The sequence below is a fragment of the Micropterus salmoides genome, unplaced genomic scaffold (assembly GCF_014851395.1).
Source record: "Micropterus salmoides isolate LMB-PRFRI ecotype aquatic unplaced genomic scaffold, ASM1485139v1 Ms_hic_scaffold_18, whole genome shotgun sequence".
NCBI classification, from domain to species: domain Eukaryota; kingdom Metazoa; phylum Chordata; class Actinopteri; order Centrarchiformes; family Centrarchidae; genus Micropterus; species Micropterus salmoides.
Genome location: NW_024040928.1, coordinates 17,861,386 through 17,882,894, shown reverse-complemented (window position 1 = coordinate 17,882,894; position 21,509 = coordinate 17,861,386). Strand labels below are relative to the sequence as shown.

Sequence of the window (21,509 nt, the reverse complement as noted above, 5' to 3'; positions counted from 1 at the left end):
ACACGGCGTTTGAGCTCCCTCCAAAGATTCTCTATTGGGTTTAGGTCTGGAGACTGGCTAGGCCACGCCAGAACCTTGATATGCTTCTTACAGAGCCACTCCTTGGTTATCCTGGCTGTGTGCTTCGGGTCATTGTCATGTTGGAAGACCCAGCCTCGACCCATCTTCAATGCTCTAACTGAGGGAAGGAGGTTGTTCCCCAAAACCTCGCAATACATGGCCCCGGTCATCCTCTCCTTAATACAGTGCAGTCTCCCTGTCCCATGTGCAGAAAAACACCCCCAAAGCATGATGCTACCACCCCCATGCTTCACAGTAGGGATGCTGTTCTTGGGATGGTACTCATCATTCTTCTTCCTCCAAACACGGTTAGTGGAATTATGACCAAAAAGTTCTATTTTGGTCTCATCTGACCACATGACTTTCTCCCATGACTCCTCTGGATCATCCAAATGGTCATTGGCAAACTTAAGACGGGCCTTGACATGTGCTGGTTTAAGCAGGGGAACCTTCCGTGCCATGCGTGATTTCAAACCATGACGTCTTAGTGTATTACCAACAGTAACCTTGGAAACGGTGGTCCCAGCTCTTTTCAGGTCATTGACCAGCTCCTCCCGTGTAGTAAATATTTCAATAAAAGAATAATCTTCACCAAAATAATTACATATACAGTGAGGAAAATAAGTATTGTAAGTGAAATTGTTGGTCTTTGATATGCCCTGGACGCTGAATGGCTGACTTCATCTTGAAGCGGTTTATTAAAGCAAGGTGGACATTATGTAAATATTTATATGAAATAAATGTGTGGATTAAGTCAAATTTCACACACATGTAACAATATACTAGTATTGTATAGACTTCCACATATAACTGTTCCCAGCAACATGTTCTGTTAAGATGAACACGAGGTGGCTGATTATGACAATGAAAACTTGACTACACATTGTTGTTGCTTCTAAATTTAAGCAAATAATTAATAGATACACAGGTATTTAGTTATATTAAAGCCAGATTACTAAAGGTTAGAGATTGTTTTCATGTTTTAACTTCAGTTTGAAGATTTCTATGACCCCCAGTGGGTCAAAATGACACTGATAAACATTTTTGCACCACTGTTCTGGTACTGATTTTAACCAAGTGTGAAGAAGAAAATAAGTTGTATTTGTTCAAACTCTCCACATGGGGGCAGTGCTGTTATTCAGATTTACTCATTTGTGTCCCTGTGGAGGATGTTTGAGCTTTTGTATTCCTACTTATGTCTGCCTCCACTCTTGGGTGTATGTGTTTTATTTCATCCTCTGTGTGAATGTGAGTATATATCAAGCGTATGTGTTTGCTTTGGCTAAGAGTTGCAGGTGGGTGCTTATAAATTCTACAGCAAGTGAGACATTTCAGTCAACCCCACATGTGTAACCATTTAAATGCCAATATGTGTATTTGTGTGTGTTTCTATGTATGTGAGTGCTGCGTGGGGGTTCAGGGGTATGGATTATTTTGCCCTGGGTCATATTCAGGGAAGCCAGCCAAGAGTGAGGCGCAGAGGAGAAAGGGGGCATTGTTGTGGTCCAGATGAGTGTCATAGGTGCCGCAGAAAACAGATTCACTGATGGGGTTTTAACAGAAACACACTTGCAGCAACTGCCTGACCCCTCAGACCATGCTTGAATGCCTTTAACAATAATGAAGGGATTCAAGTATCAATTCTCATGGTCTGTATGTGGCTGATGTTGGCTGTAATTGACTGGTGTTACAGTGAAGTTTTGGAGGAGAACTGACAGAAAAATGTATAAAAAAGTGTTTTTAGTCTGGTCTGAAATAAAACTACATGACTAAAAGGGAATATTCCTGGAAGCTCTTTTTGTTGATTTGAAGCAGCAGGGGGTTAAGGTTTGTCAAATCAAGGTAGTATCAGGTCAGTCATCAGTTCAGTTTTCTAAACCATAGCAGTTTCTGGTACTTATTCCATCCTACATTGTGGGAAAACCCATCCGTCTGGTATTGGTAAAAACAATCCTTGGAATTACTTGGAAATAACTTTTGCCTCCGCTTCCCTGTATCTGTCTGTGTCCTTATCTCTGTCTTTCTTTGTCTCAAGCACACAATCTTCACCTAGACATCTGGGTTGTCTCTGCAGAACACTTTCAGACAACCCACCATCATCTTTGGTTGAAGCCGAAGAAAAAGTGCATGGCAGTGTTTCCCCTCTATGATTTACTCACAAGTAAATGAGAGCATAAAAAGGATCTCTGTCACTGAAAGAATGGGAGAGTTATGGGCCAGTGGGTCACATGCTGCTTCGGCCCCCGGGACCCTTGGGGGACCGGGGGCTTGCCACGATGTCTTTACCCTCAGAACTGTTACACTATTTATGGACTCTCCTGGGTGTGCATGGGCCTGTGATTTATGGCTCTCCATCTGGTGCTGTGGGGGCATTATTGTCGATACTTATTTAGAGATGCAATCTCAATGCTGGGATGGTCATGGGTGGAATCATGGGGATTGGCATGTGGTTAGAAGGAGGTAAGTAATATAGTATGTGAGTGGTTTGACTGGGAATTTAGTAATAAAGTGTGCACTTATGGATGTGAAGTGGTTAAAGCTGTTAAAGGTAAAGGCTGAAGACACAGGAATGCTTGAAAAGATATATAGGAAACCCATACAGAATTGGACCCTGAAGACATGAAGCCCTTTGACACAAAACTGTGATTTGTGGGCTGTATAAATAAAACTCACATGAATTGAAGGACAAGACTATCAAGTAGGGTAGAAAATATTTCCATCTCAGGCAATCTTACAAGGGGAGAGAGGTGAAGATTATTGCCTTTGATAAAAACAAATCAAAGTGCTGAACGGGGTCACTCATAGAGCCCACAGATAATTCTTACCAAACTCTTTTAGCTCATTGTTTTGATTTTACTGTTTTGTCACTCTCATCTCTCCCATCAGCGTTGTTTTAGGCTGTGAAGCTCTGATGAACCCACGATATTAAATTAAGTGCAATTCATTTCAATCCAAAATACTTTATTTGCCTCTTGAGTGACAGTTTAAGGTCACCTGGCTAAGCCTTTACACACTGTCTTGTGTCTTGGATCAAGGACCAAGTGTTGCTTGTATTCTCTATATATCTATAAAATGATGTAGGCAATGTGGAGCAATGTTAGAATTGTTTTGTAGATGAAAGCGATGGAACAAGCTGTCCTTCAGAAGGGGGACATTTTTACCTTGGAGATTTGAGAGGTATTTCAATTCAAACTGTCATTTACAGATTTTTTCAAATGTCACTCCTTCTGAATAGGAGTGACAGATAAATCAGAAAAAAAGAAAAGGTTAATGCCTTTTGAAAAAAATGTAGAAAAGCGCTGATTTGGTTAAAATATGAAAAAAAAACCCAGTTAAGCTGCACTCCACCCTAAGTCCTCAGATCTGGATCAGTTTCCTTGAGATGTTGCCTTTTTCTGGTAAATGGGTGGGATTCCTGATCCCATCCCTCGGGGGAGTACAAGTGCATGAATAGTTAATGCTCCAATGAGACCTCCCCCGCTTTCATTTGATGCCAGAGAATTTCTTCTCTACTGTTAGAAAAACAACTATTGTGAAGTCTACCTTATGAAACCAAATTTTTCCAAAACTATAGTCAGATGGGAAGTTTAAATATTTCCCTCCAGATTTATCTGGAAGAACAAGCTCAGATTGTGGAAAATGTGTGATTTATGTTCCTATTGACACCTGGTGAAAGGAACTGTAAATGACTCATGTTACTGGTATGGTATGTGTTGTACTGGTTGGATGTGTTAACATAAGTAAAGCCTGTAAAACTGTCTCTCACCATGTGAGCTGATCAGCACAAAAAATTGTAAACAGTGGTGATCCTGACTAAAGACCTAGGAAGATAAGCAGGAGTATCCTTTTCAAATTACAGGGATGTACTTTAAAGTAAACCTCATCAAGTTGACCTTTTCGTGACGTGTGTCTATTATGAATGTCTAATGTATCCACAGTGTGTGTCAAGTGAAGCATTTGGCCCTGTCCATGATAAGCGATACACATAGCAAGACTACATTGAATAAATATTGATTTTCCATCTGAATCAAATGTTGAATCAATATTGCAGTACTGATGAAAAACCACCATGTATGAGCATGACATTGGAATAATATTGATTTATAGTTGCCCCGATTATACTTGATTAAGCATTGATTTGTAGTTGACTGGGTAACAACAACAATGTTGAAAAATCATCTATTTATAGTTGACCAGAAATGACATGATATTGAAAAGCCATTGATTTATAGTTGACCGGGAAACATGATTGAAAAGTCATTGAATTATTGTTGACCGGGAAATATGATTGAAAAGTCATTGAATTATTGTTGACCGGGAAACATGATCGAAAAGCAATTGATTTATAGTTGACCAGGAAATACTGTGTGATTGAAAAGTCAATGCAGCATTATTGACCGGGAGACCATCGTTTGGTGGATCAACGTTCCTGAACCCCACACATCTCACAAGTCCACATCAGGTAAGCACATATTTATTTATTCATTTTAATGTTTAATTGTACCAAATTTGTAGACATTTATCATTTATTGACATTGTCTAACATTATATGCAGTCATAGACTATATACAAGTGTTTCAATACCATTTTATACTGACAAATAGCACAAAATCCAAGCTCCATCGTATTAGGATAAGTTAGTTCGCTAGTATAAATGCTAACTTTATCGCCAGAGGATAATATCCTGCACAGGACTGTAAATTATGTTGAAAACTGTATTTTATCTTTGCTCAGATTTCAACTGCTTTGCGAAATATATGCACACCTTTCTCATGCTCATAACTGATCTTAGCTAATGCCCCTGTCATTTAACTTTAAATAAGCCAGCTAACTTGATACATATGTCAGTCTTCTACAACTTTCAGCCTCCAGATTCAATCTATGACTGCATTTAATGTATGACAATTTAAATAACGTTAAACTATAAACGTCAATGGATTCCACCACAGCCAGGCAGTCTACATCTACAATAAACTGGCAAATTGGTAACATTAGTGAATTCAAGTAAGTTAACTGTTATATATATGTAATATAGCGCCAATTTAGCCCGACTGACATTGTTCATCTTCACATCCTTTTCACTACTGAAAGTTGTTTTGTTTGTATGTTTTCTGTTATAGATGCCCTGACTGAACCAATGGGGACAGAAGTCTTTGACTTTGCCTAGGCAGCACAAAAATGGATTCCTATGCTCCAGACCTGATGGGTGGACAGAGCAGAACAGGAGTAGTGAATAATTTTGTTATTCCATAAATAAACTTGTATTTTTTAACTGATTAAATTGTCCGTTGTCATTTATACATTTTTAATATATTATAGTCTCTTTTATGTGGTTTAATATTGGTTGAAATAACATTGAAGTCATGTTGATTTTTACCTAGCTATGATGTTGTTTTAGTATTAAAAAAGGGTGCAAAATGATGATGAATTAACATCACAGTCTGATGTTGATTCAATGAAGTTAGCGTTGAGAGCAGAATGCTGATTCAACATAGTTTCAATAATGTTTGCTATCTGGGATGACACTGATCTGCCCACCAGCCCAATGGAGTGCTCCATTGTTGGGTCTCTGTTGCACCTGATGTGAGGTGCCTACCAGCGCTACACTCCCTTAACAGAGCTATAATTGTTTCATATGCCTTCCACATTCTTGGGTTTGCAGTTTCACCTCAGTACACAGTGACACACGTGTTCAAACTAGGGCTAGGTTAACAAGTTATTATCAAGCAGTTTTTTAATTATTATTTTGAAAGTCCTTTGCTTACTGGCTCTGAATACACATAGGCCTACAGTCAAACCATGGGTCACAGGAAAGGTGGGATGTTGATCAGCCTGCAAATAACCCTCCCAAACAAGCAGTGGAAAGAGGCTTCGGCAGGTTCTCTCAGGTAAACAGAAAGGGAGAAAGGCTCCGCGGATGAACGGAGGGCGCTCTATGGATAGTAATCATGGCAGCGGCTTCTGTGCGCTACACAGCCGTAGCCTTTTTAACTTAAATTAAAATTATAGGCTACATAGGCTAACTTTACCTGATTTGTCTGCATTTAGTTTGCGGGGATGCTCTGCCATGTGAATTCCCTCCTGTTGATGTCCTTATTACTATTTAGATTCTGGAAACTCACAAACAGCGAGGATCAGTCTCTCTTCCAACGATTTGTGCTGCGCGTCGCCTACAAAAAAACACGCTGGACTGAGTGGCAAAACATCTGTTACCATGGCTGCATTTAGGAAACCGGGAGTAAAACAAGTGATTATTTGCTCAAATTAAAGGCAGTCGGACTTGACAGTGATCCTTAGTGCTTACCAAAGAACCAGTGGTCCAGCTCTTTCCCATTTTAGATGTCTTGTTTGCTGCTGCTCGTCTTTCTGCCACTCAATGAGCGTAACTGCGTTTTGTGATGTCACGCGCATACTCTCTATTCAACTGCGTGTGCGTGAGGCGAGCACGACCACGACAGTTTCACGGGAACGCACCCTGTACACCTTGTGCTCGACCACTTCACCTCACTGTAACAGGGAAACTTGCTACTGAACATAAAGTGTTTGGACCCCCAGTCTGACAATAAAGTTGAACTGAACTGAACTGTTTCTGCTGCTCCCTGATAAAAGAAACATGTTTCTGTTGATACCTGCTCAGAAAAAATCCCCCCAAAACTGGACACTGATGGTAACTTGTTTTAACAAGTTGGATAAAAGGTAATTCCCTGTCAGTGGCAAATAGCTTTGGTTTAATATTTGATTTGATTACATTAATGTTTAAGTTGAGATTTACAAGAAATATTTTATTGCTACTGTGTAAAGGGAATACTGCTGGTAAAAAGCACCTTATTTGTTTAAAGTGTTTGCAAAGCACATGTTATTGCACTTTTGTGTATGTAGCAGTAGCCTATATTTAAATCAAAAGTGTACAATACACTACTTTAGAATTCAGTATTCAATTTTGTGCATAACAATGCAATTAATCGCGATTAAAAATTTTAATCGTTGCCCAGCACTAGTTCAAAGGCAACACTCATTGGACATTATTTTTTCCTTTCAGTGAAGTGCAATACTTGGCAGTACTAACAAATACAAGAGTGTGGGGCATGTGGCCTCCTTGGGATTTTATCCAGGCAGAACCCCCACTTTGAATCAGGAGACAGGGGATCGTGTCCTGTGTGAAACAAAAAGTCAACATTAAATATTTTTATTTAAGTTAAGCCAGTTACGTAAATTGACGTAGGTGGCATTAGGTAACTTAGGCTTTAACGACCTACGTAGTTATTTTAACCCAAACCATGATCTTTTCCTAACCTTAACCAAGTAGTTTTGTTGCCTACACCCAACCAAGTAATTTCTGTGCCTAAACCTAACCAAACTGCAACGATTCACGACTACGCGCCATTTCGAAACGGCGATGTTTCGAAATGTTAGCGTTTTATTTTGAAAGTCTAACTGGACGTTGTATATTTATTGTTGCTAGCTTTACCGGAAGTTGTATATTTGTTGTTGCTAACTTGACCGCGGAGCCCTAAACGTCAATAAATGATGCAAAAGAGCTACCCAGGTCGTTAAAAGGCGACGCCAAAGGGCCTTGACCAAGCGTCAATATGTGACGAGTCGGGTGTGAGAATGTGTTGACAAAACCATAGATCATATACTGTGGATGAATTTTATGTAGACATTGTAACTGGAGATACCTGAGTAAATATTTGAATTAACCATTTGCCCTTAGCGGTTCCCAACATTTTGGGCTTGTAAGTGATGTCACTCAAGTAATTTGTGGGTCAGTCTGAGAGTGTGGAGTTAGAAAGAAATGAGTTTACCAGACTTCCGCAGCCCGCTCCTCACCTCTGCTTGCTAGCATAGCCGCTACCAGCATAACGAACCTGAATCTCTGACTGAACTCTCAGCGGTAGTGTTGCAATGAAGGTGACGAGAAGAGAGAAGAAAGAAGAATGTGTGGAATAAAAAAAGATATCTCTGGTTCTGCTGCATTGTTTTTTTTTTTGGTCCATCGGAAGTCTGACGATGTTAATGCAAAGTTTAATCAGTACTCCCTAAAAACAAAGAAATGCCTACTTGCAACCCCTTGTCATCAGCTGTATATGAGTAAATAAGTTTTATTTATCTTAAATTATCTATAGTTAGCGAAAAGGAAGAATTAGAGGAAAATTTGGAGGAAGGAAAAGAAAGTGTAATCTTTCCCCTATCCTGTCAATACCACACTTCATATTCATCTTTCGGCCTCTTGTGTTGATCCCAAGGTTGGGAACCACTATAAAATGGAGAAAGTTGTTCTAGTTACCACTGAATTGGCAATGTGAAATATTTCTCCTTGTGATTTAAATTTCCATTTTCATTTCTTCCCACATCTAAACCACACTTAAATCAACTGTTTGATAAACCTATATCAGAGGCGCTGCTGTGTTTTTCTTTTTTTGGGGGGATATTTCCTGCTGCCTCTGCCAGGACCTAATTTACTCTTATCCAGGGCTGGGAAACAGGTTTTAGACACTGGGGAAATCTGGTGTGCCTCTGCTCCTCTCACAGCTAATTAGTGTGTGAACTAATTGCAGATCTAACTTTAGAAGAGCGACAGCCTAGTTCCATCTGTCCGCTATCTATATAGTAGGGAGGGAGATGGAGCAGAGCTTTCTGGTGTCATCCTAGCTCCTTTTAGAATATTCTAGCAAGAGCTCTTACCTGGGAGCCTGTCAGCTGGTCTAGCCTGATTCAAATGCTCTTTTGTCAGTTTGGCAATACACTAAAGGAAACTGAGATTTTTTGCAATTGACCACAATCACGCATAACATTAAGTTTCCAAACATGGTTTTGTGTCTTGGAACATGGACAGCTAAATCCTTTGAAACACAAGTCCAGTTGTTCTGAGCATCCATCAGACTGTCAGACATTTTGTGAAATAAGCTTATTTCCTTCTCACAAGAGTTAAAAGTGAAGATTAATACCAATCTCATCTGTAAAGCTGGTCACCAGCTTGTTAGATTATCTTAGCATAAAGGCTAGAAGCAGGGTGAAACAGCTAAGCTGGCTCTGTCAATCTCTCTTGTCCATTTTACACTTGGATTTTTATATTTTATATTTGTAAGTGTAAAAAGGACAAGTTCTGGACATAAACCAGGGCCATGTTAGCTGTTTCCCCTCATCTCCAGTCTTTATGCTAAGCTAAACTAATTGCCTGCTGGCTCTAACTTCATATATAGTGTAGAGGCACGGGAGTGGGTTCAATCTTCTCATCTAAGTCTGGACAAGAAAGGAATATGTGTATTTCCAATAAAGTCAAACTGTTCAATGTTCAAAGTTGTCTATTGTGATACCATAAAGAGTTGGTTGACTCAAATTAAAAAACACATTTTCTCACCTCCCCTTTATATTTAGCTATGCAGATCGTTTTATGTTTTCCATGTGACCAGGTCCATTTCTGGGATTTCTGTCTCCATCCCAATACAATGTGGAAGAATAAAAATTCATTTGTGCGCTCATGGCACTGAAATGTTACATTAAACCTCACTATGAACAGTTTTTATTGGAATCTATTTGTACGTACGTAGCTGTGAGCACCACAAAACAATTTCCTTTCTCTCTCATTGTACTGGGGTGGCAACAAATATCTCACAGACAGATTTCTCAAAACCTGGGCAAAGTCCATGGGTGTTTCTCAAAACCAAGAATGCAAAGAATGGACTTGTGTTCTTGGGGAGAACGTTCTTGCTAGTCATTCTTGGAAGAATGAACTTGCAATGTCACGAGCACACAAAACGCTGCTGACGGTTTGAGACGATGCGTTCTTGCTGGCACAGAGGCCGCATTGCTCTAATTATTATAACAGCCAGGCTTTATCCCCCAAAACTAAAAGCTCAGAATGGGATTTATTGTACGTTTTAACTTACCAAGATATATTTGCACATAAAAAAAAATAAAATAAAAGCAAATAAAAAGCAAATACTGTGACCACAACTCTACTGTACACTAGCAATGTAATGTCTAATAATAATAATAATAATATTAATAATAAAGCAAACACAGTCCCCTTTCATACTATTTCTTTCCGAAGTTTCACAAAACCAGATTTTTTTTTTTTCTGTACATCAAGATGTTTTTTAAGTTAAAATCTTACAAAATTACTCAGAACGTAATGACAGAATAACAGCGGTACGAACGTTAAAACTATCTTGCAACTGTGGGTCTTTACTCTGCCGTTGTTGCTGGACTCTGCTGTGTTGGCTGCAGTGGTCTGCGTGTCTGAGTTCGCTAGCTCCCCCCGCTGACGGTTGCGGAGCGTCAAAACTCCGGAAACGTTTGAGCACATTTTTGATTCGCCATCATTTTTAGTAAAACTGCCAGTATTCGACATCTACACAGTTGATTTCTCGTCTGAAACCTTCTCAGAAGTGGATTTAGTGATGAAATAACGTAGGAAAATAGTAATAAACGTCCTGTTGTTGGCCTCTCTCTCAGCATCTTTCAGCCCCTCACTTGAATGCCGAAATAAATGCTGGGATATCTGTGCCGTCAAGTTCACACAAGTTACCAACCGATGCATCCTTGGTAAAATGGGCGTGTCAAGAACACTTCCGGGATTTCTAATTGTTCTTGCCAAAATGCAAACTTGTGTTTGGGACTGTACTGGTTGGGCCACAAAAGATGACGTTTCACAAGAACACAAGTACAGACAAGAACACAGATTGAGAAAGGCCCCATGTCAAAGTGTCCTTGGGCAAGATACTAAACCCCGAATTGCCTCTGGTGGCTGTTCCACCAGTGTATGAATGTGTGTGAATGGTGATGTGATGTAGTGTAAAAGTGCCTTGAGTGGCCGCAAAGAATAGAAAGGCGCTATACAAATACGGAGCATTTACATTTATTAGGCGTATGTGATATTTTTTTTTGTGATTTCAGTGAACCCTTTAAGGTCTGCTGCTAAAATAATTTCTTTGCTCAGTTGTACTATCGTTCTCAGTGCTAAAATCAGTTACATTTTGTGGTATTTTCTTTGTCAATTGCCACTTATAAGAAACACAAAGCCCTAACATACCAGGAGCTGAAACCAGAGAAGAGTCCCCTCAGCCAGCTGGTCCTGAGGCTCTCTGCAGTAACATCAGTCTCCAACAGCCTCAGGACAGCAACACCCACTCAAGCAGACCAAACCAAATTATCAACAAGCAAAAAGAAAAATATATTGAATGCTCGAAAGAAACCACCATAACACAAAGTAAATTACAATGTTATATGACCCTAAAAACAGTATTCACTATTACCTGAGCACAATAAAATGTCCTAAACTAAGAAAATGTTAACAACATACAGACTGAGTGAACACAGCCTGGCCATAGAAAAGGGTCGTCACAGACAGAGCTGGCTACAAGAAGAGGAGAGACTCTGAGGACAGGTAGAGACAGAGCTGGACTTTCTAACCTCATGCGCTAAATGTAAAACATTAAGAGAAAAACACTTTGCTAACATTTCCGAAATAAACCCCAAATTCAAATTTCTATCAGACACAGAAACTCCCCTATTTACGGGAACGAATGCCAAATCATTGCAGCAAAACATATCTCCTCATGCCACAAACTGAGGACAACCACTGGAAACTCAGACTGATAAATATTAAATAATTGTACTTTAAAATTTCAACTTTTCAACATGTTATTATTATTTTCATTGTTTGTATGTTATTTTTTTTGTCTATTAATACACACAAACATGTTTAGTGTTTTATTTATTAATTTAATTTTTGTTTTTAGTATTTATTTTTACATTATTTTTATATTTTGTAAAAACAAATATTAAAAACAAAAGTTTTTTTAAACACACTTTTACTGTTTTATTTACTTATTTAATTAAATGTATTAAATGAATTGTTCTTTTGTAATTTATTTGTAGCTTTGGCAATATTGTTGTTTTACATACTTGCCAGTAAAGTTGAATTGAATTGAATTGATTGCATTGGCAAATCAAGTGAAGATTTCACACTCCTTCTCACGCTCACAGCTTGATAATAATGGCCCTTGTTTAAAGCATTAAACACTGCTCCCTTTGTGGCAGTCGAAACCAAAGTTTGTCTAAGGTTAGCTAGAGGCTCTTGAGGTTTGATGAGAACTAGTCTAGACTTCCCCTGATGAAGAAAACAGATGCCCATTTACTACAGACCCCCCACCTGCCACTCTCCTTCCTGTGGTTGAGGTTGGATGGGTGGAACAAGGTACTCCCCTCAGACACAAATATGATATGTAACGCAACCAACACGCAGCAGATGACAGGAAAGTGAAAGATGAAGCAAAGTTATGAGGGATGGATTTAAAGTCAAGGCTTGTATGCTTGTAGTAGGAGATGGAGCACATTAACTTACTTGTTAATGTGAACTTGTGAAGATATCAGTCACAATGGTGGTAAAGTGCCATCTGGTTTAGAAATATCCATACCAGGTGCAAAATGAAATGCTCTTTAAAGGTATAATGTGCAATCAGAGGTCAGGGTGTGGGCTGTTGCTGTAGAGCAAAAATGATAACCTTAATGTTCAGTTGTATTTTTGTGTTACCGTCATCAAATGTGCAAGCCCAGTTTGTAGCAAAATAAAAGGTTACCACTTCAATACTTTTCTCTATTAGGTTTTAATAAGTTCAGAAGAAAAGGGAACAAAGGAAAATTAGGTTTCACTATTATTATTACACACAATGCACAAAATGTCTGAATAAAGCCAATGTCAACAATACACAAATGGATGAAAGAGAAAGCCACAGGAAGGTAACGTCAAAAACTCCTCTAGTCCCAAAATGGGATGTGATGAAATCTGAGAGAAAATGAGTCTCGGTCTTGGTTATTGATTTTCTCCACTGTTTTTTTTATATCTGCAACTAAAAGTAGTCTCACATTAGTCATCATTATTTTAGTTAGAGCAAATTCTGTGGAGAGCTGTTTTGTTTTTAGTTTGTAATTCATTTGAATCATTGAATAGATTGAACAACAGATTCTCAGTAAGATTTGTATGAACAAGTTCCCAGGGTCATCCTTTCACTGCAGGCAGATACTTTACCCACATGACATCAAGTACTTGACACAAGGCAGTGATGTAACAAATATATGTTAAAAATAGGAGAAAAAGGACCAGGACACCAGTCATGATGCATAGAAATGTTCTCTCCTGAAGGACAAACACTAATGGGTTGTGTGACTCCAAGTTTGTCTTCGCTCCTCTTACACACTGATGTCTTTTACATAACACCACAAGCCATATTTCTTAACGGAGACCTCACATTTATCACCCAATCTTGTGCCATTGCTATATACAGTATAACATATGCTGGCAACATGGTACCTGTTTATGATTTTATATGTATTGGAAATTACTGGCCCATAAGGAAGGATAAACTGTACATAATGGATTTATAAGTTATAAGCATTATTTGATCACCTTGTTGATACCATAACACTCATTCTGTCAAGAGATGCAATTCATGCTGCCGTCTGCCAACCACCTGCTTGTCTGTCCAGCTTCATTGTTTTGATCCTTTCACAACTGCTGAGCCAAAAAGAAAATAGTTTTAATGTTGTGTAATGTCAGTGAACTCAGTAGAATAACAAAGGGTAAACTTGTCTTTCTCTTTGGATTTTGTATAAGCTCAATGACAGTGATGACAGACCCACAGTAGTTTCTTCCTTTTCTGATTAGATCGCAACTATCTGGCGCTCTGTTTCACTGAGTGTGAAATACACACATAGGGGGCAAGACTGGGCTCAGGCATCTGTGAAACCTTCAGTAAATTGGATTTAATAATTGATAGGTATATCATACAAATAATGCAAAAAATATATACAATAATACACAGAATTTGTATAATTTGTTAATTTACCTGAATAAAACCGAAAAACTACTATCTCTGAGGCTCTCATTTGGACACAATGACAAAGAGCTTTTTGAATATGTGTTATGGAGAGAAGCTGAAAGCAAAACTACAGTGTAAAAAAAAAAGAAGAAAAGAGTAAAATAGGATCATGAAGGATAGAGTAACATAAAGCTGATGCTTGTTCTCTCTCTTGTTTTTCATTTAACTTAAATTCTATGATTGTTAGACCAAAATGTAAACAGTTATACATTCTTGCAAACTGATAATTTACTTTTGCTATATTTTGAGCAAACACTTCTGTTTTTAATAAAATAAATAAAACAGGCTATGCAGTCTTTGCGAAAAAATTTAATCACTTTAAATCACTTTGTCTTACAACAGGAACGATACAATCACTTTTTTAAAAATAGCTCAGATATGTCAGTATATTTAGCATCTCACGTACAAAAGCCCCCACTATTTTCCCACCACATCAGCATCCATAATGCGGGTGCCATGGGCAGTGATCGGAGATAGCATTACACACCCTCTTATGCATTTCCTGTGGCGTTTCCTGCTTTTTTCATGACTTCATGTGCTAATGTCCATTAATCCTGTCAAACTCGAGACCTCTTTCTGTCTCAGGGTCTGATATCACAAAGGCTCTCTCTCCCTCTCTCAGACACAGTTGTCGCTCTGAACTGAAAGCAGCAGACTGGGGCTCCCAGTGTTTCACAGCCGATTGTGGAGATAAGCTTTCTAATGTGTGTAGGTGTACATACACACATTCTTGTGTGAGATCTGCAGTGCATACAGCTCAGCCCTAGGGGAAAACCCGTCTGGGAAATTGCAAAATCGATGCCAAGCTGTAAAAAATCTGTGTCAAAAACGTGTAAGAGAGTGCTAATCCAGTTTAGCACAGTGTTCAGACCTGCAATGCATTCTTTCTGCATTGTTCTGTCTCCAAGGCTTAATGAAGAGTTTTTCATGACCAACATTGTGCATATGTGTCATCAAATCATAACTAGCATGCACATTTTCAGTCAACTCCATAATGATTTTATTATGGCTGCCCTCATCTTTCTTTCAGTTACAGCCTTTGTTTGTGAGCCTATTTTTGGCTTCTCAGATGTCATATTGCCCTTTGACACTTCAAACACCAGACGTTGTTTCTCTCTAGCATGACTCAGATCATCGAAAGTCTCCTCCTCAGTCTGCCAAAGATAAGCTTGTCCCTAACACACCTTCCCATACAGTATTACACAAGTCAGTTAAATCACACACTAATATTGTAATCAAAATTCCAACTCAAAACCAAGCACCCGCATGTCTCTCTTTCAAGGAAACGCATCACTAATTGATAATGGGTATGAACTGCAGGGAACTAGATGTTGATGTTTCAGTTCCATTCACTAGCACACAAAACAGTGTTTTCTTCTTTCTTCGTGATTGTGAACCTTGCACCAGCCAAGGTATATGATGTAATGTATGTTATTACATTACTTCCACTGATAACAACATGAAATGATTACATAATGCATACTGACAACATGAAATCCTGTTGTAAAGCTTCTTCAGCACACAACTTGAACAGAAAGTGATTTTGTTTTGCCCTTATAGCTTGTACCCATGCAGTGAGTTGAGAACACTTTTGGACACTTGATAGTATAAACAATTGAACAAATGTAGGCCTAGGTGTAAAAATAGATTTGTAATTAATCTAGTAAACACAAGAGTAAAAATCCAAAACAGTCAGCAGTTTGTATTTAGCAACACATTAGCTTCGGCCACTGATGGCTAGCTAAATTAGCAGTCAACTGATAGCTGACAAACTAAATTAGCAAATCACAAATCATAATTTACAAAACTGTAAACAAAACAAAACAAACAGAACATATAGACAATGCTACCATTAGCATTTGAGGAGTAGATAAAAGCCCTGTACGCAGGATAAGCGGTTGACGATGGATGGATGGATGGATGGATGGATGGATGGGAGTAGATAAAAGATGATGATTGGTTGGTCACTGATCTGACAAAATAGTGAATGTCTGTTAAACTGTTAGTGCTATGGACCTGCATCAGTATTGCTACTAGCAAAAGAAAGCTCAACCGCAAGTGGAAGAAAATAAAAGTTTTTTAGGAGAAATGGCAGCAAGTGCTGTAAACAATATACTTCAAAAGACAAAGCGTACAAATGGACAACTGTTGCTGTAAATTATGTGAAAGCAAAAACAACACAACAACTCATGTGTACCAATTATCAGACGAGCATAAACATCGTTAAATGCAGGAAATATTTATCTTGAGGGCAGGAAGTCATTTTGTGTGTCCCACAGCCCTAGTCATCTGAGATAAATGCCTGTTTTGAACAGCACTTCATTTCCTGATGTTGCAGTGTCACATGACACAACAAGGCACTTGGACACTGTAAGGTGACAATTAAATGAAACTACTTTAATCAGAATTTCCTTTATTTTGGAAAACCAGCAGTTTAACCAGATTTATATACTTTTTAAAATGAAAGCAACTTCATATATTCCAGTGTCACCACCAGTATTATGGCAATTTATTTTGGGTAGCCACTGGTTCATGACCTTGAACACAAAAGTATTTGGACTATGGGTCTTCCACAATTGGCCCGGCGTGCCTAAACACGTACAGTAAAAAACAGTTATTAGCCAACTCTAATGTCTTCCACTAGAAGACCAGACACTGACACGTTGAGAGAACAGCAATGTTAACGGATAGCTTTGGCATTGTTTGTCTGTTCAGCTGCTACCTGAGGGGCCAATCCTTATCACTTCCAGGATTTCAGCAGTTTCAGTTGACAATGAAGTCATCTTGCTGTGAGAAAGATGATATTGTATGGAAAGACTCCAAGGCCAAGCCCTATCCCCTGTGGGACAATCATTTAGGTTGTAACCTCATCAGTGCTAAATTTATTACTCACCATTCAGCAGAAAGCATAGCCAGCGATATGCAGGAAGGGTCATTTTTATTAACAATGCTGTCCGGACAAAGTGATAGGGTTCTTTTAGACAAAAGCACAAGCTGCAGACTGTGGCTAACATCCTATTTATTTCAGTATTTCTCAAGAAAATAAGATTACAGTGAAGTGTGGAAGCAAAGTCAACAGGAAGGCGGGGCAGGGATATGAGGAATAGATATATGACTGTGCTGCTCATTCCCCCTGGTTTCCTCACAATGACCCAGATTCCATTCAGTGATCACAGACACGTCCTCCCCCTACACTATGTTTTTGTGCCCTAATGACAGGTTATTAACACAGAGGAAAGGACCAAGTTTGGTTTTGGGTTTCCTTTACATTCTGTTTGCATGCAGGGAGGTTACTGAAATCAGTAACTGGCACTGTAAACCTATTAACTGTCCAAGGTGTTACATCTAAAGCAACGTGATCTCTGCAGAGACACATTTTGAGGTGCCTGATATATTAGAAAAAACCCACATTTTTACAATATTTTATCATCAAAGGGAGAGTATTATCAAGGACACTATTCCCCAGCATTACTGACACAGTTACAGAAATTCCTACCAGAGTGATATAGTAAAGTTCTGAGGCACATGATTCCAATGGTACTTCAACTTTAAGTAAAACTAAGAAAACATAGTCCAAAAGGATCACACCTGTAATTTGGATTTTGCTAGTCTTTGAAGAGTTTACATGAATAGAAAAGAATGTGTCTAAAGAGGTCAAACTAAACCTGAGACCTAAACTAAAACAATGTCAGACACTTTCTGCAAACCCTACAAGGACCTTCAGAGACTTCTTATTTCCGCACAGGTTACTGGGATCACCGCGAGCCAACTGCTGAAGAGAACGTTGAACTGTGAACTTGGAAGCATAAATCCAGGTCATAGGCCCAGTGTCAGGACTGCAGTGTAACACACAGAAGCACCACATTTTATGTGCTGTTTGTAGGCTACAGAAATGTTTCTGATTGGCATTTTTGTAGAAGGAATTCCACTCATCCTGGTAGCATTCAGGGTTTAAACTAATGGGCTGGGAAAAAAAGGCCATGGTAAAATAAGTTATTGTAAAATATTGTACCCAATTAAATTTACCAGACAAAAGAAAATAATTTATAGTATTGAATAGATGCATATTTTGTATAGTAGGCTATTACCTAGAATGTAAGGATAAATACCAGAACTTCCCTTTCTCTGTCCCATATGAATATAACATGAATATTATTATTCTAATCTTTGTGCGATTTTTTCCAATTATTGCTGTAGCCTACTCTCATATTATTGTCTTGTCAGTCACCTTTTAAACACCTCAAACTAGTGCTATACAAATAAAGTTCGATTAATTTGAATTAAAAAAAGCTAGCTTTTTATTTCTGTGCAACGACCTAAAACCTGTAGCCATTTTACTGCACTTCTGATGTCAACTATTGACCGCTAGAAGGAGGCTACTTCAAAGTGAAACTGCAAAATCTCACCTGTCATCAGGTGAGCCGCTCGTGACAGAATACCGGTGCAACGTCACTGACATTTTACCACCGGACAAATTAGGACACACACAGTGTTTGAGCTGGCAAAGTTGCCAAGTGGGTCGAGTTTGAAAGAGGTTTAGTGAAGTGTAAAGGAGCCGCTTTTAATGAAGAACGACTTGTCTCCTGCAGCAGCGGCAGCAGCAGCAGCAGCAGCAGCAGGGAACCGAAGATTTACCGAAGAAGTGCTCTCTGCAAAGACAACTTCAAAGAAAAGCAGTGAGTGAAATTTGTCTAACGTCGAGGCCCTTGTCTGCGTGATCTGGCCGACGGGCATATTATAAACACGCGTCCTGGTGTTTTAAACGCTGATCCCAGGAGCAGGTATGCTCATTGTGCTGCTCAGGTAAAGCGCGTATAAGCAGCCTGCAGGTCAGACTGCAGTCGCGGGATAAACGCTGAAAGATGAATGCTGATCGAGGATGACGGAGAATGATAGTGGAACAGGTTGCATAAGATAGGGAGGAGTAATGCTGACCACGGGGCAGTGAAATGTCCTACTCTTGAGATGGCATGTGTGTAGGAGTGTGTGATGGACAGAAAGAACATGAAGTTCTGCTTTCAAAAAAGTTATGGACCTGTGATGAGACATGATGAACTCTGACACTGACCCTTTTGAAGTTGATCTTGCATAACTGGAGCATTGTCTTACAAAAGAACTGTCCAGCTAAAGATTGATGTTGTTCTCTAGACACAGTAGTAGTCAAATCTGACATTTCAAGTCAACCAGGATTGTTTTTATAAGATTTTTTTTTTTTACTTGGACAGACTTCAGGCTGTTATTCAACAGCAGCAGATGGAAGATGGGGGTGGAACTGTAGCCTACAGAATTTTTCCATTAACAGGTGACTTTCACACTGAATCACGTCAGTCTTCATAAGTGATGATTAATGCTGCTGAACCATAAACACTGTATTACCTTTAGCGTCTATGATTGACAAGGCCCCTTTTTCACATCCTGCCACTGCTGTCACTTACTGAATTAAAGAAATAGTTTGAAATTTTGGGAAATAGGCTTTCTTTGCTGATAGATAGGCCTACCATTCTCATGTCCGTTCAGTATGAAGCTGTAGCCAGCAGCCAGTTAGATTAGCTTAGCACAAAGGCTGGAAACTTGGAGACCAGCTACATAACCCCTTGTAAAATGATGAACTTCTGTTTTTGCGCTAGTTTTTGAATGATGTAAACAAACAACATATTACGTGTTAATACGCTTTAGATGTGGCAGTAGGAGGATTTTGTTACCTTTGGACAGAGCCAGGCCAGCTGTTTCCCTTTGTTTCCAGTCATTATGGTAAGCTAAGATAACCAGAGCTGTCTGTAGCTTCATATTTACAGGACAGAGTGAGCACTCTGGGCAAGAAAGGGAATGAAGATAAATCACAAAATGTAAAAGAATTATGAATTATATCTTATTTTCAGAGCTCAGTCGGCTAATGTGTGCTATAGCAACAGTCACATCAATATGGGAAAAAAAGATTTTAGTAATCTTTAAAATATTAGGCTTAGCTGAGTGTTTACACTGCTTCATCCATGATCAGAAAGAAGTTAGTTGGATGGCATTTTCCTTCCTCGCAGTTAGGACGATGGCAGGTGTTCTTCCCGCTTCTAAATCTCGTGAGAATGTAATCTGAGATTGGACGACTTTAGCACCTTCACCCCCCCTCCGGTCTGTCACCCTGTACTGTAACGTTAAACCCAGGACTACTTTGGTGTAGACTGAAATACCTCAACAACTTGTTTACACTCTGGTTTAAGACCAAATACTTGCAAAACTAATGACATTTCCATCAGACTCAGCTGTACTTTGTATTTATTGCTAATTACCAAATCCTAATCTATCCTAATATTCTAAACTAAGATGGTGAACATTGTAAAAATATTGATTATAGATGTGTCTGATCTAACTGGCTAAGATAAGAGTAGAAATACAAAAGAGTCAGTCAGATATTTTCTGATTAATTTCTATGGGTCTACTGTACAAGTTAATGATGAGATGCAGCTGTCAAGTAGCATTCTCTCTGTGTCTCCTGGTTGATGTTTTTACTGGAGATCTTTCAGACGGATGTCTCCACAGGATGTCTTTGGTCCCACGCTGTATCACGTTTCTCCCTTGAAGATTATCTTAAATCACTCCACAACCTGCCCTATTTATATTGAGGTCCAGGTGGTGTGTCTGCAAGTATATAGCACTTGTGTGTTTGATGGCGATCGTTTAGAAAAAAACTGTTAAGTCTGTACTGTATGGGTGTGTTTAATGATGATATACCTGCCATCCTGATGTCCACTGTGACTCAACACTTTTATCTCTGTTCTTCTTAAAGCAGTTCCAGCTAGCACATGGAGTTCAAACACATGGCAGGCGGAAGAGACCCAACTGTGCTTCCATAGGAGGCATGATACATATCTGGGCCGTATTTGATGACTAGAGCAGTTGCAGTACTTTTTGGGAGACTGATACAATAACAACAGATTGGAAAGAGAGTTCATTTGGAAGCTAGAGTTATTTTAAGAGACAGACTGGAAACAGATTATTTTCTCTATTGTTTCCATATCAGCTCTTCTGTTTCAGTCCATGGCAGCCTGAATTGTTGTAGCAAAATCAAGGAAGTTTCATGATGAGATTTGCTGAATCCCTTTTTTTCTATTTGAGGCTACCTTTTGTTAGTGTTTTGAAATGCTCCGTTATAAACTGTTGGTGTTGAGAGACGTGATATCCCCCTGTTTTCCTAATATCTCCTTGAGGCTGGAGCAGAACTCTTTCCCTGGGCAGATAGAGGGTGGTGAATCTTTGAGCGGGGTCAGGATCTTTCAGCTGCTCCTGGCAGTCTTCCCTGCTGGGAGGTCACATGTAGGAGCTGAGGTGTGAAGGAGTTGACACAGAGAGCGGAGGAGCAAAGGAGGATGGGAAGGGGGAGAGAGTGAGAAGAAGATGCAGGGAAGAAGTTAATAGAAACAGATAGTTTTTATTCTTTCTGTACTGTTTTACTTTGAGCTGTTTAAGTTTTAGTGCATAGAACTCAAAGCAGTGATGACTTTCTGCATATGCATAGGAATCACAACTGTGGGCATATACTGTACATACTTGTACAATCTAATGCAATCCAAT

The 21,509-nt window shown here is 39.1% G+C and overlaps 1 protein-coding gene across 1 annotated transcript in view; it reads left to right on the top strand.

The window, feature by feature from the left end:
• The first annotated feature begins 18,476 nt into the window (after positions 1 to 18,476).
• Positions 18,477 to 21,509, top strand: part of LOC119908805 (pleckstrin homology domain-containing family G member 1) — a 71,562-nt gene continuing 68,529 nt past the window's right edge. The window contains exon 1 of the mRNA XM_038726673.1: positions 18,477 to 18,619. Coding sequence (XP_038582601.1) covers positions 18,508 to 18,619 — 112 coding nt within the window. The 5' untranslated portion in view covers positions 18,477 to 18,507. The remainder of the gene's footprint in view (positions 18,620 to 21,509) is intronic.